The 16531-nt window shown below is 46.0% G+C and overlaps 1 protein-coding gene across 3 annotated transcripts in view; it reads right to left on the bottom strand.

Moving 5' to 3' along the window:
* Nucleotides 1-16531, bottom strand: part of DOCK8 (dedicator of cytokinesis 8) — a 255214-nt gene that overhangs the window by 114679 nt on the left and 124004 nt on the right. For all 3 annotated transcript variants that reach the window (XM_069763842.1, XM_069763822.1, XM_069763832.1), the window contains exons 16-18: nt 15144-15214; nt 1056-1194; nt 866-967 (exon numbers count right to left, since the gene is read on the bottom strand). In XM_069763842.1, the coding sequence (XP_069619943.1) occupies nt 866-967; nt 1056-1194; nt 15144-15214 (312 nt within the window). The remainder of the gene's footprint in view (nt 1-865; nt 968-1055; nt 1195-15143; nt 15215-16531) is intronic.

Raw genomic sequence — 16531 nt, 5'->3', positions numbered from 1 at the left:
TTTTTAGAATGGTGTCGCTTTTGGGTATTTTCTGCCATATAGACCCTTCAAAATGACTTCAAATGTGAGGTGGTCCCTAAAAAAAATGGTTTTGTAAATTTGGTTGTAAAAATGAGAAATTGCTGGTCAAATTTTAACCCTTATAACTTCCTTGAAAAAAAAAAGTTTGTTTCAAAAATTGTGCTGATGTAAAGTAGACATGTGGGAAATGTTATTTATTAACTATATTGTGTCACATAACTCTCTGGTTTAACAGAATAAAAATTCAAAGTTGGAAAATTGTGAAATTTTCAAAATTTTCGCCAAATTTCCGTTTTTTTCACAAATAAACGCAAGTTATATCGAAGAAATTTTAGCACTATCATGAAGTACAATATGTTACAAGAAAACAATCTCAGAATCGCTAAGATCCGTTGAAGCGTTTCGGAGTTATAACCTCATAAAGGGACAGTGGTCAGAATTGTAAAAATTGGCCTGGTCATTAACGTGCAAACCACCCTTGGGGGTAAAGGGGTTAATGTCCCTCAGCTTGATCTCGAGCCATGGCGACATGATGGATGAACACTGTAGGAAGATCGACCTTGTGCAAGCCTAGATAGGTCCACCAGGGTCTTCTTCACGGTTGTCTTGATTGTATCAAGCCATCAGGTTGCTGGTCTTCTTCTTCGCTTTGGTTCCTTCTATTCTTCTGACCAAAAATCTGTCCTCTATACCTTTTTTTTTTTACATTAGTTAAAAAAAAATGCACATGTGAATCTGACCTAATAAACACTGTGTACCTCTGAAAACTGTAGAAATAACTGAAAAGTTCACCTAGTGAGAAACCTGAAATCGGACCCCTGTTCTGACAAATATGGTTGGTTACCTCTGGAGAATGCATCGAGTAGTTAGCGGGCAGCTTCTCAGTGGCCACAGGGAGGCAGTAATATCCTGTCTGAAGCCGATCATTTATCAGGATTGGTAACCACTAAGGAAGAAACAGGAATGAATGTATAACAGGTAACAAACATAACATGGGACATAGAGCATAATATCATGCATAAAACATCACTTACAGAATATCCCAGAACCGTTTCTACTGACGTGCCAAGTTTCTGCTGGCAGCTGATATGGTAAAATGTGAAGAGGAGGTGGTGCTTTACTGTTAGCTTTGCAGGCAGTTTGATTTTAACTTCTTCATAGAAATCAGGGGTCCTGAAATGAAATATTAAATACCTGAGTTATTGATCAGCAGTATAGACAATAATGTAACCGCATATCTGATACTATCTGCTACCGCTCATCAAATTCATGACGAGCGGCGGTGTTCGCTATGCCACAAATTTTCCTACAGCAGGGGCTGGGGTAGGATTTGTGACAAAGCGCACACGAAGGTTCACACCACGCATCTGGCGCTCCTGACGCGTGCACCTCTCCATGATTCAGGATCGTCTTTCTCCATCACACTCCCTTATCAAGGTGAAGATATGCACCAAGATGATGAGTAGGTATCCTTCGGACTAGGAGGTGCAGGTATATTATAGGGTTTAACTACTGGTGTAGATGCAGGTATACTAGAGTGCTAAAGGGGCATACTCTTGAGGTGTGGATGCAAGTATACTTATCGTTCAATCTTTGTTTATTAAACTTAACAGAGAAACAAAAGGGAACATTCATACAGTCATAAACCGTAGAGAACATTACAAGTTATAGGCATACCAATAGTGTAACTTTTCGATTTCCTTAGCTCCGTCAACTTAGAGGGAATATAGAATTATAGTATGATTCCTGATAGAGTATTTTCACGATTTCACTCAATAGTCCACAACTTTTTGTAGCAAAACCATCAGTAGCTGGATACAAGAATCTGTTATTATTCCAATTGCACTTAAGGTATTTAGGAAGTCCTCCGTATCTGATAAACTTATTAAATAAGGGAACAAACTAGTAGTTGTAGCGGAGCTGTAAATAAGCCTTTCAGCCAAGTCACTCAACTCTTATCAAGGGAAGAGGGTGCAAACCTTAATGTAAAGCAAGTATACATAGGATGTGCAGATGAAATTAAATTCAAGGGGTATGGATACATGTACAGTTTTTACATGTAGGTTAAACGGGTATTCCCATTTTGAAGATCCTATTCCAATATGTAGTAGTTGTAATAATAATAATAATAATAATATTATTAGTAAACACCTCCAATTAGAAATTTAGAATTTTTCGCTATGTCTCTTTCCTTATGTGCAGGCATTGCAGGACCTTAGGTATACATGGTTACGACCACTAACAACTAGCTGTCACTGTATCAGTGGTTGTAACCATGGATACCAAAGGTCCTGCAATGCATGCACATAAGGAGAGAGACATAGCAAATCAGAAAAACTATACTACATTTCTAACTGGAGGTATTTGCTAATATTATGATTACACCTTTTACATACTGGGATAGGATCTTGGAGATGGGAATACCCATATTAATGTAGCTGCAGTCTTATTCATGGGACAGTGATATATTAGGGGTATTAGTATCTGAACACTCAGGAGGTAGAGGTGTACCTAATAATACTTACACAGTAAAGGAGAAAATAAATTTGTAGGCAATGGGTATATGTATATTCATGAGTATAGGTTTTTGAACCACAATACACACCTTACCAAGTTACTCTTCATTTTGAGACCGTTATGGAATTACTGAAGTTACATATGCTAACCGTGGATAAAATGTATGAGAGCTTATTAAGAAAATGGACATTAGATACATTTTCAGGCCATTTGCATACAATTGCATTTTGATCCTTATCACGCGGATTCTAAATCTAATGTTCACTTGCTGTGGAACCATACTGTACCTCCATGTGTTTCTGATTTTACATAGAGGTACACAGATTTTTTTCTCCTAAATTCCTGAAAATTATGGACTGCTCTATTAGTTCACACACATTAGATCACACCTTTCCTGAAGAAGCCATCCCTTGACTTGACCTCTACATCCAGATATCGCTGCTTCGGTCTGCCTCCAAACTTCTCGAAAAGCATGTCCATGCTGAACTTTCCTCCCATCCCTAATCAAACTCTCATCAAACGAACACTTTGCCAAACTACAAACTGGCTTCTGTCCCAAACAAAATTGCACTAACCAAAATTACTAACGACTTACTTACTGCTAAAGCTAATGGTCAATTCTCTATACTCCTCCTTCTAAACCTATCCTCTGCCTTCGACACAGTCAACAACTCCCTCCTACTACAAATCCTCTATTCCCTTGGCATAAAAAATCTTGCCGTCTCCTGGATCTCCTCATACCTCTCCAACCGCACATTTAGCTTCTCCCACTCCCACACTACCTCCTCATCCTACCTCTCTGTTGGTGTCCCTCAAGGCTCTGTCCTCTGACCTTTATTCTTCTCAATCTACACTTTTAATCTGGGACAACTCAAAGTCCCAAGGCTTCCAGTTCCATCTATATGCTGAGGATACTCAGAACTACCTCTCAGGTGCAGATGTCACCTCTCTGCTGTCCAAAATCCCTGAGCGTCTACCAGCCATATCCTCCTTCTTTTGACTCTTCCTAAAGCTCAATGTGGAAAAAATTGAACTCATAATCTTTCCTCCATCTCACCTAAGTTCCCTACCTGATCTATCACAATAAATTATATCACGCTTTCCCCTGTACCACAAGTCCACTGCCTCGGAGTAACCCACGACTCTGCCCTGTCCTTTTAACTATGCATCCTAACTTTTGCCATCTCCTGCCTCAAACTAAAAAAATATTTCCAGAGTTTGTCCTTTCCTCAACCCTGAATCTACTAAAATGTTAGTGCATGCCCTCATCATCTCCCTCCTTGACTACTGCAATATCACCCTCTGTGGCCTCCCTGTGGTCTCTCATCACCTCTTCAGTCCATCCTTAACTCTGCTGCCTGACTAAACCAACTCTCGCCTCGCTATTGCTCTGCTTCTCCCTTCTGCAAATCACTTCATTGGCTCCCAATACCCCAACATATCCAGTTCATACTACTGACATTGACCTACAAAGCGATTTATAATCTGTCTCCTCCGCATATCTCAAAACTAGTCCCCACTACCTTCCAACATGTAATCTCCGGTCCTCGCAAGACCTCCTTTTCTCCTCCACACTTGTATGTGCCTCACGCAATTGCCTTCAAGATTTCTTCTGAGCATCTCCCATACTCTGGAATTCTGTGCCCCAACACGTTCGACTATCCGCTAGTTTCGGAACTTTCAGACGGAACATGAAAATGCATCTCTTCAAGCAAGCTAACTGCCTGAAATGACCCTGCTGCCACCTCACTACAGCTTGCAATAACCTCGATGCCTCCTCTCCACCACCAAAGCTGCTGCAACCACCCCAACTACTGTCTTATTCCCCATTATCCATCAGACTGTAAGACTTCAAGGGCAGGGCCCCCGCCCCTCTGTACCAATCTGTCATTGTTAAGGTACCTTCACACTAAACGATATCGCTAGCGATCTGTGACGTTGCAGCGTCCTGGCTAGCGATATCGTCCAGTGTGACAAGTAAGCAGCAGCGATCAGAATCCTGCTGTGATGTCGTTGGTCGGGGCTAGAGGGCCAGCACTTTCTTTGGTCGCTGGCTCTCCCGCTGACATCGCTGAATCGGCGTGTGTGACAACGATTCAGCGATGTCTTCGCTGGTAACCAGGGTAAACATCGGGTTACTAAGCGCAGGGCCGCGCTTAGTCACCCGATGTTTACCCTGGATACCATCCTAAAAGTAAAAAAAACAAACGCTTCATACTTACCTTCGGCTGTCTGTCCTCGGCGCTCTGCTTTCCTGCACTCACTGTGAGCACAGCGGCCGGAAAGCAGAGCGGTGACGTCACCGCTGTGCTTTCCGGCCGCTGTGCTCACAGCCAGTACAGAGAAGCAGAGCGCTGGGGACAGACAGCCGAAGGTAAGTATGTAGTGTTTGTTTTTTTTACTTTTAGGATGGTATCCAGGGTAAACATCGGGTTACTAAGCGCGGCCCTGCGCTTAGTAACCTGATGTTTACCCTGGTTACCGGCATCGTTGGTCGCTGGAGAGCTGTCTGTGTGACAGCTCTCCAGCGACCAAACAGCGACGCTGCAGCGATCCAGATCGTTGTCTGGATCGCTGCAGCGTCGTTTAGTGTGAAGGTACCTTTAGTTTGTTCACTATAATCTATATTTGTATGGATGGAATGCACTAAATAAATAAATAATAATTAGTTTGCATTCAGACGTAAGTACAAACTGGACCGAAATGCACGGAGTGGTCATGGGTCTCCCCATCCGAGCGTTACAGCTTCATTGAAATATATAAAGCTGCCATGCTCAGGTTGTGAGACACATGGCCAGTCGTGCATTGCGGTCCAATCTCAGAACAAAACAAAAAACTGAGCCGATGACACTGTGGCCATTTCACAGACAAAACTAAAGAAAAAAACCAAACATGAGCATGTATCCTACAAGTAACTAGTAATAGTATATGTAAATAACATAGGGTACTGTCACGATTCCACCCCTCAGTGTGTCTGGGATGCAGTTACTGACAGCTCTGCTGTCCAATGTGGTACAGGGGCACGCTGAAGCTGTCAGTTCTTTAACAGTTCAGTGTCCAGTCTGGTGCAGGGGCGGGCTGAGATGTCAGTGTTTTGATCGATAGCTCGACTGTCTAATCTGAGACTGGGAGGAGCTCCCTGTCTCCAGATGTTCATTATCCCAGGTGATTAAACAAGTATAAAAGCCATTCCACCATGAAAGGTGTACCTATCAGGATGGTCCTAACCTGCCTGGAGTATTAACACCTTACATGTGTCAAACAGTGTAATACATGTACTATTACTATTTACTGATGTACTTGCCATTTTTTCCTCTTCTTGGGTTTCTATTTGTTTGGATATCTGAATGCACCCTTACAGTATTTCCTAAACTCCAGTCTTCACAGCCCCCCAACAGATCATGTTTTCAGGATTTCCTTAGTATTACATAGGTGATGGAATTATTATCAAGGCATCAGAAATTGCCGCAGGTTCTGTCACCAGTGAAATACTAAGGAAATCCTGAAAACATAATCTGTTGGGTGCTGTGAGGATCGTAGTTAGGGGAACGCTGCTTTGTTACGTGCCGTAGTTGGCAAGAAAAACACTATGATACAAAGTGTTTTACCTACATTTGTATGAGTTTTTGCTTGAGCTTTTTCCCCATTCACTTGTATGGGTGAAAAAAGTTGCAAAAACGCTAAAAGCATTGACATGCTACAGATTTGAAAAATCTACAAGGAAACAATAAGCAGAATGTGCATGACATTTTAGAAATCTCAATCACGTTACTGGTACTGTAGAGTGCAGCGTTTTTTTACCTTTGAAAAACATGCAGAAAAACCACAGCAAAAACGCAGAGTGTGAAAAGCCCTAATAGAGGTATTCTTCCATCTGTTGAGGCTTTATTGTGATGAAGCTGTAGTTGAAAATGTATCAGTCTATACTGGATTTCCCTTATAGCTTTTTAGTCCTAAACCTCTCCCTAAATTATAAGAATTATGGGTGTCAGGTCCGAGCATTACTACATGAACAGTTTCCTGGAAAGCGGATTGGTCTTCGTGGGCCTGTTGAATGGCCACCAAGGTCTCCTGATCTGACCCCCTTAGACTTTTATCTTTGGGGTCATCTGAAGGCAATTGTCTATGCTGTGAAGATACAAGATGTGCAGCATCTGAAACAATGGATACTGGAAGCCTGTGCTAGCATTTTTTCTGAGGTGTTGCTATCAGTGTATCAAGTGTAGGAGAAGAGGGTTGCATTGACAATCCGACACAATTTGCAGCACTTTGAACACATTTTATAAGTGGCCATAAACTTATAAATAACTCATAAAGAATAAAGTTATGTTTGTTAGGAGTCGAGTTTCCTCTGCTGCACAGGGGGAATCTCGATCCGTCTCCACTGCGGTCTCCCATTCTCCTCCAGCCGCAGTGGAGTCTGCTCAGCAGGGACGTCGATCCCAGCGTCTCGCTCAGTCTGACTCTGTGCGAAGAGTTGCTGCTGCCTTTCCTGCTTCTGCCATTAAGGCCAGTGCTGGGCAGCGGCGAGTGGACGTTTCTGGATCTAAGTCCTTGTTTGCATGCACTGAGCATGCCCAGGGCAAGTTCTCCTGTTGGAGATCGAGGGTCACATGCTCAGGTGCTGCAGCACATCCCATTGGTCCTTTTGGCAGGTCTTGGAAGGGCAAAAGTTCTGTAGCCACTTCCTGTGCTGCAACTATATAAACTGCGCATGACCGCACGGCCATGCGCTAGTATTGTCTTGTAAATATGTGTGTGTGTTGTGAGTGAAAGTCGCTCTTTAAATAACCCTCCCTATTGAATGTCTGTTCGCGGAAGGTGTATGTTTGCTAATCTAGCGCCCGACTTATCCAACAGCACTAAACACACATTGCAGCGTCCTCTTGCTGTGTCCGCCTGTATGGCGCCGTGCGCTTGCCTTGCGCTTTCCATACCCAAGCCAGTGTGGTTGGTGGCGTCCGTCAGTGCGGCATTTCTTGCACTCCTGTGCATTCATATATTTATATTTAGTTACCTTACACACCCAGTTGCGGTGTAGTGCCAGCGAGGGTCTAATCGGACTTCAATCCCAGTTGGGGTTAAGTACGCTGACTACTCGCTCGCGCTTTAGGTGCGGTACCGCGATCCTGTGACGCAACAGGATTGCTCCCTTCACGCTGGGTGAGGTTGAACCCACGTGTATATACTTTAGTGTACCGCCATATAGCCTGTATTTACTAGCAGCAGGTTTTCACCTGCACGGTGGACCCCGGACTGCGAACGCATCTGTATCATCTTTCTTGGTGCGTTCCGCCAGTCCTAACATAATACTAGCGCCAGGGTCTGGCTAGTAAATGATGGACGATCAGCGTTCACAGCGGTACATCCAGCAGCTGGAGGGAAGGTTGGCGGCTCTTGAGCGTTCAACCTCAGCTGTGGATGTCACTGCTGTCGCTGTACAGGCTGCTAGTGTTGCTGCAGCCACCTTGTCCACTGCCGCTCCTGTCCCGACTCTAACTCGCCTCCCGCTTCCAGAGAAATTCTCTGGTGACAGTAAGTCTTGTAGGGGTTTCGTGAGTCAGTGCTCTATCCATCTCGAGCTTCTGGCCTCTCGTTTCCCTACAGAGCGGGCTAAGGTGGGATTTATAGTGTCTCTTCTGTCGGACAGAGCGTTGCAGTGGGCTACGCCGCTATGGGAGCGTAGCGATCATGTGGTGCAGAGTGCTCCGTTGTTTCTGAGCACTCTGAAACAGGTCTTTTTGGGACCTCGTGTCACCCATGATACGGCGCTCCAATTGTTGGCATTGACTCAGGGCTCGTCCTTGGTCAGTCATTTTGCCGTCCACTTCCGCACCTTAGCATCTGAGCTGGAGTGGTCGGATAAAGCCCTCATTCCAATATTTTGGAGGGGGCTGGCTGACCACGTTAAGGACGCCCTGGCCACTAGGGAGATTCCCGCCACACTGGAGGAATTAATAACTCTATCCACTCGAATTGATCTCCGTTTTCACGAGCGGAGGTTAGAGCGAGCCTAGTGTAGGCAGAGGTTTCGGCTGGCTCCCACCTTCGCCAAACCTTTGGAATCTCCAGACCAGGCTCCTGAGCCCCATGAGCCTGTGGTAGAGTCTCGAGCAGGATCTAAGTCCCGGACCGCTCGTGCACTCCAGATATGTCATCTTTGCCAACAGTCTGGACATCTTGCCTCCAGATGTCTCCAGCGGTCGAGGAAACGTCAGCGTCTAGTGGTAGTTGGTGGAGGTGCACTAGACACGGCGACGTTTGCCTCCAAATTGTCCTTTAAGGGGACAATAACATTGGGCTCATCCTCTCACTCGGTGGAACTCTGCGTGGATTCTGGGGCGGAGGGCAATTTTATGTCTTCAGCCTTCGCCCAACGTCACGCAATTCCTCTGGTCATGCTATCTCAACCAGTAACGGTACGAGTGGTGAATGGGTCGACACTGCCCACACAGATTACACATCAAACTATCCCTTTCATTCTGTCCATGTCACCATCTCATCAGGAGATTATATCTCTACTCGTCATTCCTGAGGGAATTGATGAGGTTCTCTTGGGGATACCTTGGTTACGGTACCACTCTCCTCACATCGAGTGGTCCTCAGGCAGAATTCTGGGATGGGGTGAATCTTGTGGGAACAGGTGTCATCGAGAGTGCGTTCAGGTTACTACTACAGAGGTACCCGCAGATCTCTCCTCTCTCCCCAAGCAATATTGGTCTTATGCAGACGTGTTCTCCAAAAAGGCAGCGGAGACTCTTCTGCCCCATCGCCCCTATGACTGTCCTATTGATCTCTTGCCTGGTGCTGAGCCTCCCCGGGGTCGAGTCTATCCATTATCTCTCCCGGAAACGGAGGCAATGTCTCAGTACATACAAGAGAATCTGGCAAGAGGGTTCATCAGGAAGTCAGTGTCACCTGCTGGGGCAGGGTTCTTTTTCGTGCAGAAGAAGAATGGAGAACTACGTCCATGCATAGACTACAGGGGTCTTAATGCTATCACAGTTAAGAACAAGTACCCTTTGCCGTTGATATCTGAGCTTTTCGATAGGCTTCGGGGAGCTAGAGTGTTTACTAAACTAGATCTGCGGGGTGCTTATAATCTGATTCGCATCCGTGAGGGGGACGAGTGGAAAACGGCATTTAACACCAGAGATGGGCACTATGAGTATCTGGTGATGCCCTTCGGGCTCTGTAATGCACCTGCCGTTTTCCAAGACTTTGTCAACGACATCTTCCGGGATATGCTTTCCACCTCGGTGGTAGTCTATCTGGATGATATTCTCATCTTTTCTCCTGATATTGACTCCCACCGGAGAGATGTTGGCAAAGTCTTCGACCTCCTACGGGCAAACTCTCTTTATGCGAAGTTGGAGAAGTGTGTGTTTGAGCAGGAGTCCTTACCTTTCCTGGGCTATATCATCTCCGCCCAGGGATTGGCTATGGATCCTGCCAAACTACAGGCTGTGATGGACTGGCAAGAACCCCATTCTCTTAAAGCGGTACAGCGCTTTATGGGGTTCATAAACTATTACCGCCAGTTCATTCCCCACTTCTCAACTCTGGTGGCTCCCTTGGTAGCCCTCACCAAGAAGGGAGCGAACCCCAAATTGTGGTCGGAAGAGGTCTCCAAGGCCTTCACTTCTATTAAGTCCCACTTTGCTAGCGCTCCCATCTTACATCGTCCCGATGTGGATAAGCCTTTCCTAATGGAGGTGGATGCCTCGTCCGTTGGTGCTGGAGCAGTCCTCTACCAAAAGGATGCTCAAGGTCGGAAGCATCCATGCTTCTTCTTCTCTAAGACCTTCACGCCAGCGGAGAGGAACTACTCCATCGGGGACAGGGAGTTGCTAGCAATGAAGTTGGCCTTTTCGGAGTGGAGACACCTTCTGGAAGGTGCGCGGTTTCCCTTCCAAGTTTACACGGACCACAAAAATTTGGTCTATTTGCAGACAGCTCAGCGGCTAAATTCTCGCCAGGCCAGATGGTCCCTGTTCTTCTCCCGGTTCCACTTTTCTCTTCATTATCTCGCCGGGGAGAAGAATATCCGTGCTGACGCTCTCTCTCGCTCCCTTATGTCAACTGAGGAGGAGGAAGAGGAGCGTCGGCTTATTGTCCCTTCCGAGAGCCTGAGAACCGTGGCGCCGGTTTCGCTAGAGTCTGTGCCTCCGGGCAAGACTTTTGTGCCCATTAATTTGCGACCGGAGGTTCTCTCTTGGGCTCATTCGTCCAGGGTGGGTGGACACTTTGGGACAAAGAGGACATCTGAGCTACTGGCGAGGACATACTGGTGGCCGCATATGGTCCGGGATGTCAGGGATTATGTTCTGGCGTGTGTCTCCTGCGCCAAAAATAAATCTCCGCGTCAAAGGCCAGCTGGTTTGCTCTATCCCCTGCCGGTGGCAGATAGGCCCTGGGAGATCGTCGGGATGGACTTTGTTGTGGGTTTGCCCAAGTCTCGCGGCTGTACCATCATTTGGGTCATCACCGATCATTTCTCAAAAATGGTGCATTTGGTGCCGCTACCACGGTTACCTTCTGCATGGGCCTTGGCAGCGTTGTTCATTAGACATATCTTCCGCCTGCATGGTATGCCAGACAAAATTGTCAGTGACCGGGGTCCCCAGTTTGCGTCTCGGTTCTGGAGAGAGCTCTGTCGTCTTCTCAGTATTGAGTTGAATCTCTCGTCTGCTTATCATCCCGAGACGAATGGGTTGGTAGAGAGGGCCAACCAGACCTTGGTCACATACCTGCGACATTTTGTTTCAGCCAGGCAGGATGACTGGGCATCCTTGCTATCATGGGCAGAGTTTGCCCTGAACAACGCCGTAGCCGACTCCACTGGACAAACCCCATTCCTCCTCAACTATGGTCAGCATCCACGGGTACCTGTGCCTATGCCCGTGTCTTCCGCCGACTCCAGGGTGGCAGACTGGGTTGTGGAGGCACGGGATATTTGGGACCGCACTCAGGATGCCATTCAGGCCTCTAAGGAGAGAATGAGGTCCTCCGCCGATGCTCATCGGCGCCCCGCTCCGACCTTTGCTCCTGGCGACTTGGTGTGGCTCTCCGCCCGTAACATCAGGCTGCGAGTTGAGTCCACTAAATTTGCTCCTCGCTACTTGGGCCCATTCAAGGTCCTCGAGCAGGTTAATCCTGTGGTCTATCGTTTGGCCCTTCCGCCACACCTGGGTATCACCGACACCTTTCATGTGTCCCTCTTGAAACCCGTGTATATGTCCCGGTTCTCCGAGTCATCTGCTGGGACATCGGGTTCGTCTACGGACGATTATGAGGTGAACGCTATTTTGGGGTGCAAGGTGGTGCGTGGTAAAAAATTTTATTTGGTGGACTGGAAGGGTTATGGTCCCGAGGACAGGTCCTGGGAGCCTGTTGAGCACATTCGGGCTCCGCAGCTCATTGCTGCCTTCGAACGTAGCGAGGCCCAAGGAGGGGGGGGGGGGCCCTAGGAGGGGGGGTAATGTTAGGAGTCGAGTTTCCTCTGCTGCACAGGGGGAATCTCGATCCGTCTCCACTGCGGTCTCCCATTCTCCTCCAGCCGCAGTGGAGTCTGCTCAGCAGGGACGTCGATCCCAGCGTCTCGCTCAGTCTGACTCTGTGCGAAGAGTTGCTGCTGCCTTTCCTGCTTCTGCCATTAAGGCCAGTGCTGGGCAGCGGCGAGTGGACGTTTCTGGATCTAAGTCCTTGTTTGCATGCACTGAGCATGCCCAGGGCAAGTTCTCCTGTTGGAGATCGAGGGTCACATGCTCAGGTGCTGCAGCACATCCCATTGGTCCTTTTGGCAGGTCTTGGAAGGGCAAAAGTTCTGTAGCCACTTCCTGTGTGCAACTATATAAACTGCGCATGACCGCACGGCCATGCGCTAGTATTGTCTTGTAAATATGTGTGTGTGTTGTGAGTGAAAGTCGCTCTTTAAATAACCCTCCCTATTGAATGTCTGTTCGCGGAAGGTGTATGTTTGCTAATCTAGCGCCCGACTTATCCAACAGCACGAAACACACATTGCAGCGTCCTCTTGCTGTGTCCGCCTGTACGGCGCCGTGCGCTTGCCTTGCGCTTTCCATACCCAAGCCAGTGTGGTTGGTGGCGTCCGTCAGTGCGGCATTGCTTGCACTCCTGTGCATTCATATATTTATATTTAGTTACCTTACACACCCAGTTGCGGTGTAGTGCCAGCGAGGGTCTAATCGGACTTCAATCCCAGTTGGGGTTAAGTACGCTGACTACTCGCTCGCGCTTTAGGTGCGGTACCGCGATCCTGTGACGCAACAGGATTGCTCCCTTCACGCTGGGTGAGGTTGAACCCACGTGTATATACTTTAGTGTACCGCCATATAGCCTGTATTTACTAGCAGCAGGTTTTCACCTGCACGGTGGACCCCGGACTGCGAACGCATCTGTATAATCTTTCTTGGTGCGTTCCGCCAGTCCTAACAATGTTAAAACCAAGCACACCATTGTTTTTCTTGTGAAATTCTCAATAAGTTTGATGTGTCACATGACCCTCTTCCCATTGGGAAAAATAAAGTTGGATCCAAAAAGGCCGACTTCAAAATAGCCGCCATGGTCACCACCCATCTTGAAAAGTTTCCCCTTCCCTTATACTAATGTGCCACAAACAGGAAGTTGATATCACCAACCATTCCCATTTTATTTAGGTGTATCCATATAAATGGCCCACCCTGTACATCAACCTACATGTACCATTTTAAAGACTTTGGAGTATAAAACGGCAATGAACACAATAAGGCAAAAAAAAAGTCACTTACAAATGCAAATGATAAATTGTGGGCCATAGTTTTCTTTTTTTAGATTTCAACAAAGTGACTTCTATGTTTTCCCAGGCGCACTGAAGACAGACAAGTGCTCCAATACTTGATTCTTTAACCTGTTTAACTCTTTCTATGTAAAACAGACCATATAATTGTCCAAAGGAACCAGAGAAAGCAATACTATACACTACCGTTCAAAAGTTTAGAGTCACTTAGAAATTTCCTTATTTTTTAAAGAAAAGCACAGTTTTTTCCAATGAAGCTAACCATAAATGATTCAGAAACACACTCTATACATTGTTAATGTGGTAAATGACTATTCTAGCTGCAAACATATGGTTTGTGATGCAATAGAGGTGTATAGAGGCCCATTTCCAACTACAATCACTCCAGTGTTCTTATGGTACTCTGTGTTTGCTAACTGTGTAGAAAGACTAATGGATGGTTAGAATACCCTTGACAACCCTTGTGCAAGTACGTTAGCACAGCTGAAAACAGTTTGGCTGATTAGAGAACCTATAAACCTGCCCTTCCTTTGAGCTAGTTGAGAATCTGGAGCATTACATTTGTTGGTTCCATTAAACTCTCAAAATGGCCAGAAAAAAAAAAACTTTCCTGTGAAACTCGACAGTCTATTCTTGTTCTTAGAAATGAAGGCTATTCCATGCAAGAAATTGCCACGAAACTGAAGATTTCCTACAACGGTGTGTACTACTCCCTTAAGAGGATAGCACAAACAGGCTCTAACCAGAGTAGAAAGAGAAGTGGGAGACCCTGCTGCACAACTGAGCAACAAGACAAGTACACTAGAGTCTGTAGTTTGAGAAATCGATGCCTCACAAGTCCTCAACTGGCAGCTTTATTAAATAGTACACGCAAAATGCTAGTGTCACCATCTACAGTGAAGAGGCGACTCCGGGATGCTGGCCTTCAGGGCAGAGTGGCAAAGAAAAAGCCATATCTGAGACTGGCTAATAAAAGGAAAAGATTAATATGAGCAAAAGAACGCAGACATTGGACAAAGGAAGATTGGAAAAAAGTGTTATGGACAGACAAATCCAAGTTTGAGATGTTTGGATCACACAGAAGAAGATTTGCGAGATGCAGAACAACTGAAAAGATGCTGGAGGAGTGCCTGACGCCATCTGTCAAGCACGGTGGAGGTAATGTGATGGTCTGGGGTTGCTTTGGTGCTGGTAAAGTAGGAGATCTGTACAAGGTAAATGGGATTTTGAATCAGGAAGGCTATCCTTCCATTTTGAAATACCATGCCATACCCTGTGGACAGCGCTTGCTTGGAGCCAGTTTCATCCTACAACAGGACAATGACACAAAGCACACCTCCAAATTATGCAAGAAATATTTAGGAAAGAAGCAGGCAGCTGGTATTCTATCTGTAATGGAGTGCCAGCGCAGTCACCAGATCTCAACCCCATTGAGCTGTTGTGGGAGAAGCTTGACCGTATGGTATGCAAAAAGTGCCCATCAAGCTAAACCAACTTGTGGGAGGGGCTTCTGGAAGCATGGGGTGAAATTTCTCCAGATTACCTCAGCAAATTAACTGCTAGAATGCCAAAGGTCTGCAATGCTGTAATTGCTGCAAAGGGAGCATTCTTTGACAAAAGACAAGTTTGAAGGGAAAAATTATTATTTCAAATAAAATCTTTTTTTCAATGTCTGGACTAGATTTTCACTTCATTTGGCAACTCATTTTATTAATAAAAGTATGAGTTTTCATGAAAACACAAAATTGTCTGGGTGACCCTAAACTTTGGCACTGTAGTGTATAAGTGCAAGATAATTTCCACTTACTTGTTGTGATATGTGACAGCTGTGCACACCTCATCCAGGAATTCTGGACCATTGGACTTCCCAAAAATTACCTATATTGTGAAAAGATAATATAGTCAACTCTACTAATGTACAGTAATTCTTACAGACACATTTTTCATTATCAAAGAATAAAGATCGTGAATAATACATTAGAGCTATTGTACTTAAAAGTAAGTAAATGGGTATTCCTATATCAGTGGGAATGTATTTCTATATGCGGCAGCCACATGGTGTGACGTTCCAGGTTGTTTCCTTAACTCCCATGGAAGTTACCGAGACAGCGGAGTGTAATATTTAAAGAGTGTCCCCATCCCTTTTAACATACCCAGTTAAGGTATAGAGACATCATAGATGGGTCTATAAACCAGAACAGAGAGTGGATAATGAACAGGGACTTTAGAGCTCTCAAGTCATCCACGTACTGTATTTCTAAATAGTACATTAAGGCCAGTTTCACAGATCTGACTTTTTCGGTCCAAGAGCGGACCACAGCGCCTTGACTGGCTGAGGGTCTCCTGACTTGAGCCCAACAGCCTCATAAGCATAAATTATGCTGTTGAGTTCGGGTCAGGAGACCCACAGTGGGTCCATAAATCAAGGTTTGTATGCGGCCCTTACATCGTGTTCTAGAGAAGACCTTACTCTGTACCAGTGACTGCAGGGAAAATGTCTAGCAGTCAGCTATGTCATCTAATGGCCAGGAATGTGATGGTCAAGGCCGTTAAATAAAAAGAGGTTATTTTTGTCAGACAACCCCCTTTAAAATATATGATTGTCCCATTATCTGATTTATTGTTTCCAAAAGGTTTTCATGTGACATGCATTATGGAGTAATTAGCCATTGGTCCCTATTCTCTTATCAGAAGGGAACAATTGGTTCTTGCTTCCATGTAGACCCATCAGGAAGGTTAAGGCCCCGTCACACATAGCGACGCTTGAGCGATTCCGACAACGATACGACCTGTCAGGGATCGCTCAAGCGTCGCTATGTGGTCGCTGGTGAGACAAACAGTGAGATCTCACCAACGACGCAGCAGCGATGCGGCGAACTGTAGCGACCTGTAGAACGATGCTATTTCATGATGATTCAATGGGACGTCCTGTCAGCGAGGTCGTTGGTAAGGTGTCAAACACAGCGATGTGTGCTACCCAGCGGGACCTCAACGATCAAAAAAATGGCCCAGGCCATTTCGACACGACCAGCGATCTCACAGCAGGGGCCTGGTCGCTGCTACGTGTCACACATAGCGAGATCGCTACTGAGATCACTGTTGCGTCACAAAACTTGTGACTCAGCAGCGATCTCGCTAGCGATCTCGCTGTGTGTGACGGGGGCTTTAAACATGGATATTTCTTCTGACAGTCCC

This window comes from Ranitomeya imitator, chromosome 1 (genome assembly GCF_032444005.1).
Source record: "Ranitomeya imitator isolate aRanImi1 chromosome 1, aRanImi1.pri, whole genome shotgun sequence".
NCBI lineage: Eukaryota > Metazoa > Chordata > Amphibia > Anura > Dendrobatidae > Ranitomeya > Ranitomeya imitator.
This window is presented reverse-complemented; position numbering and strand designations above follow the sequence as displayed.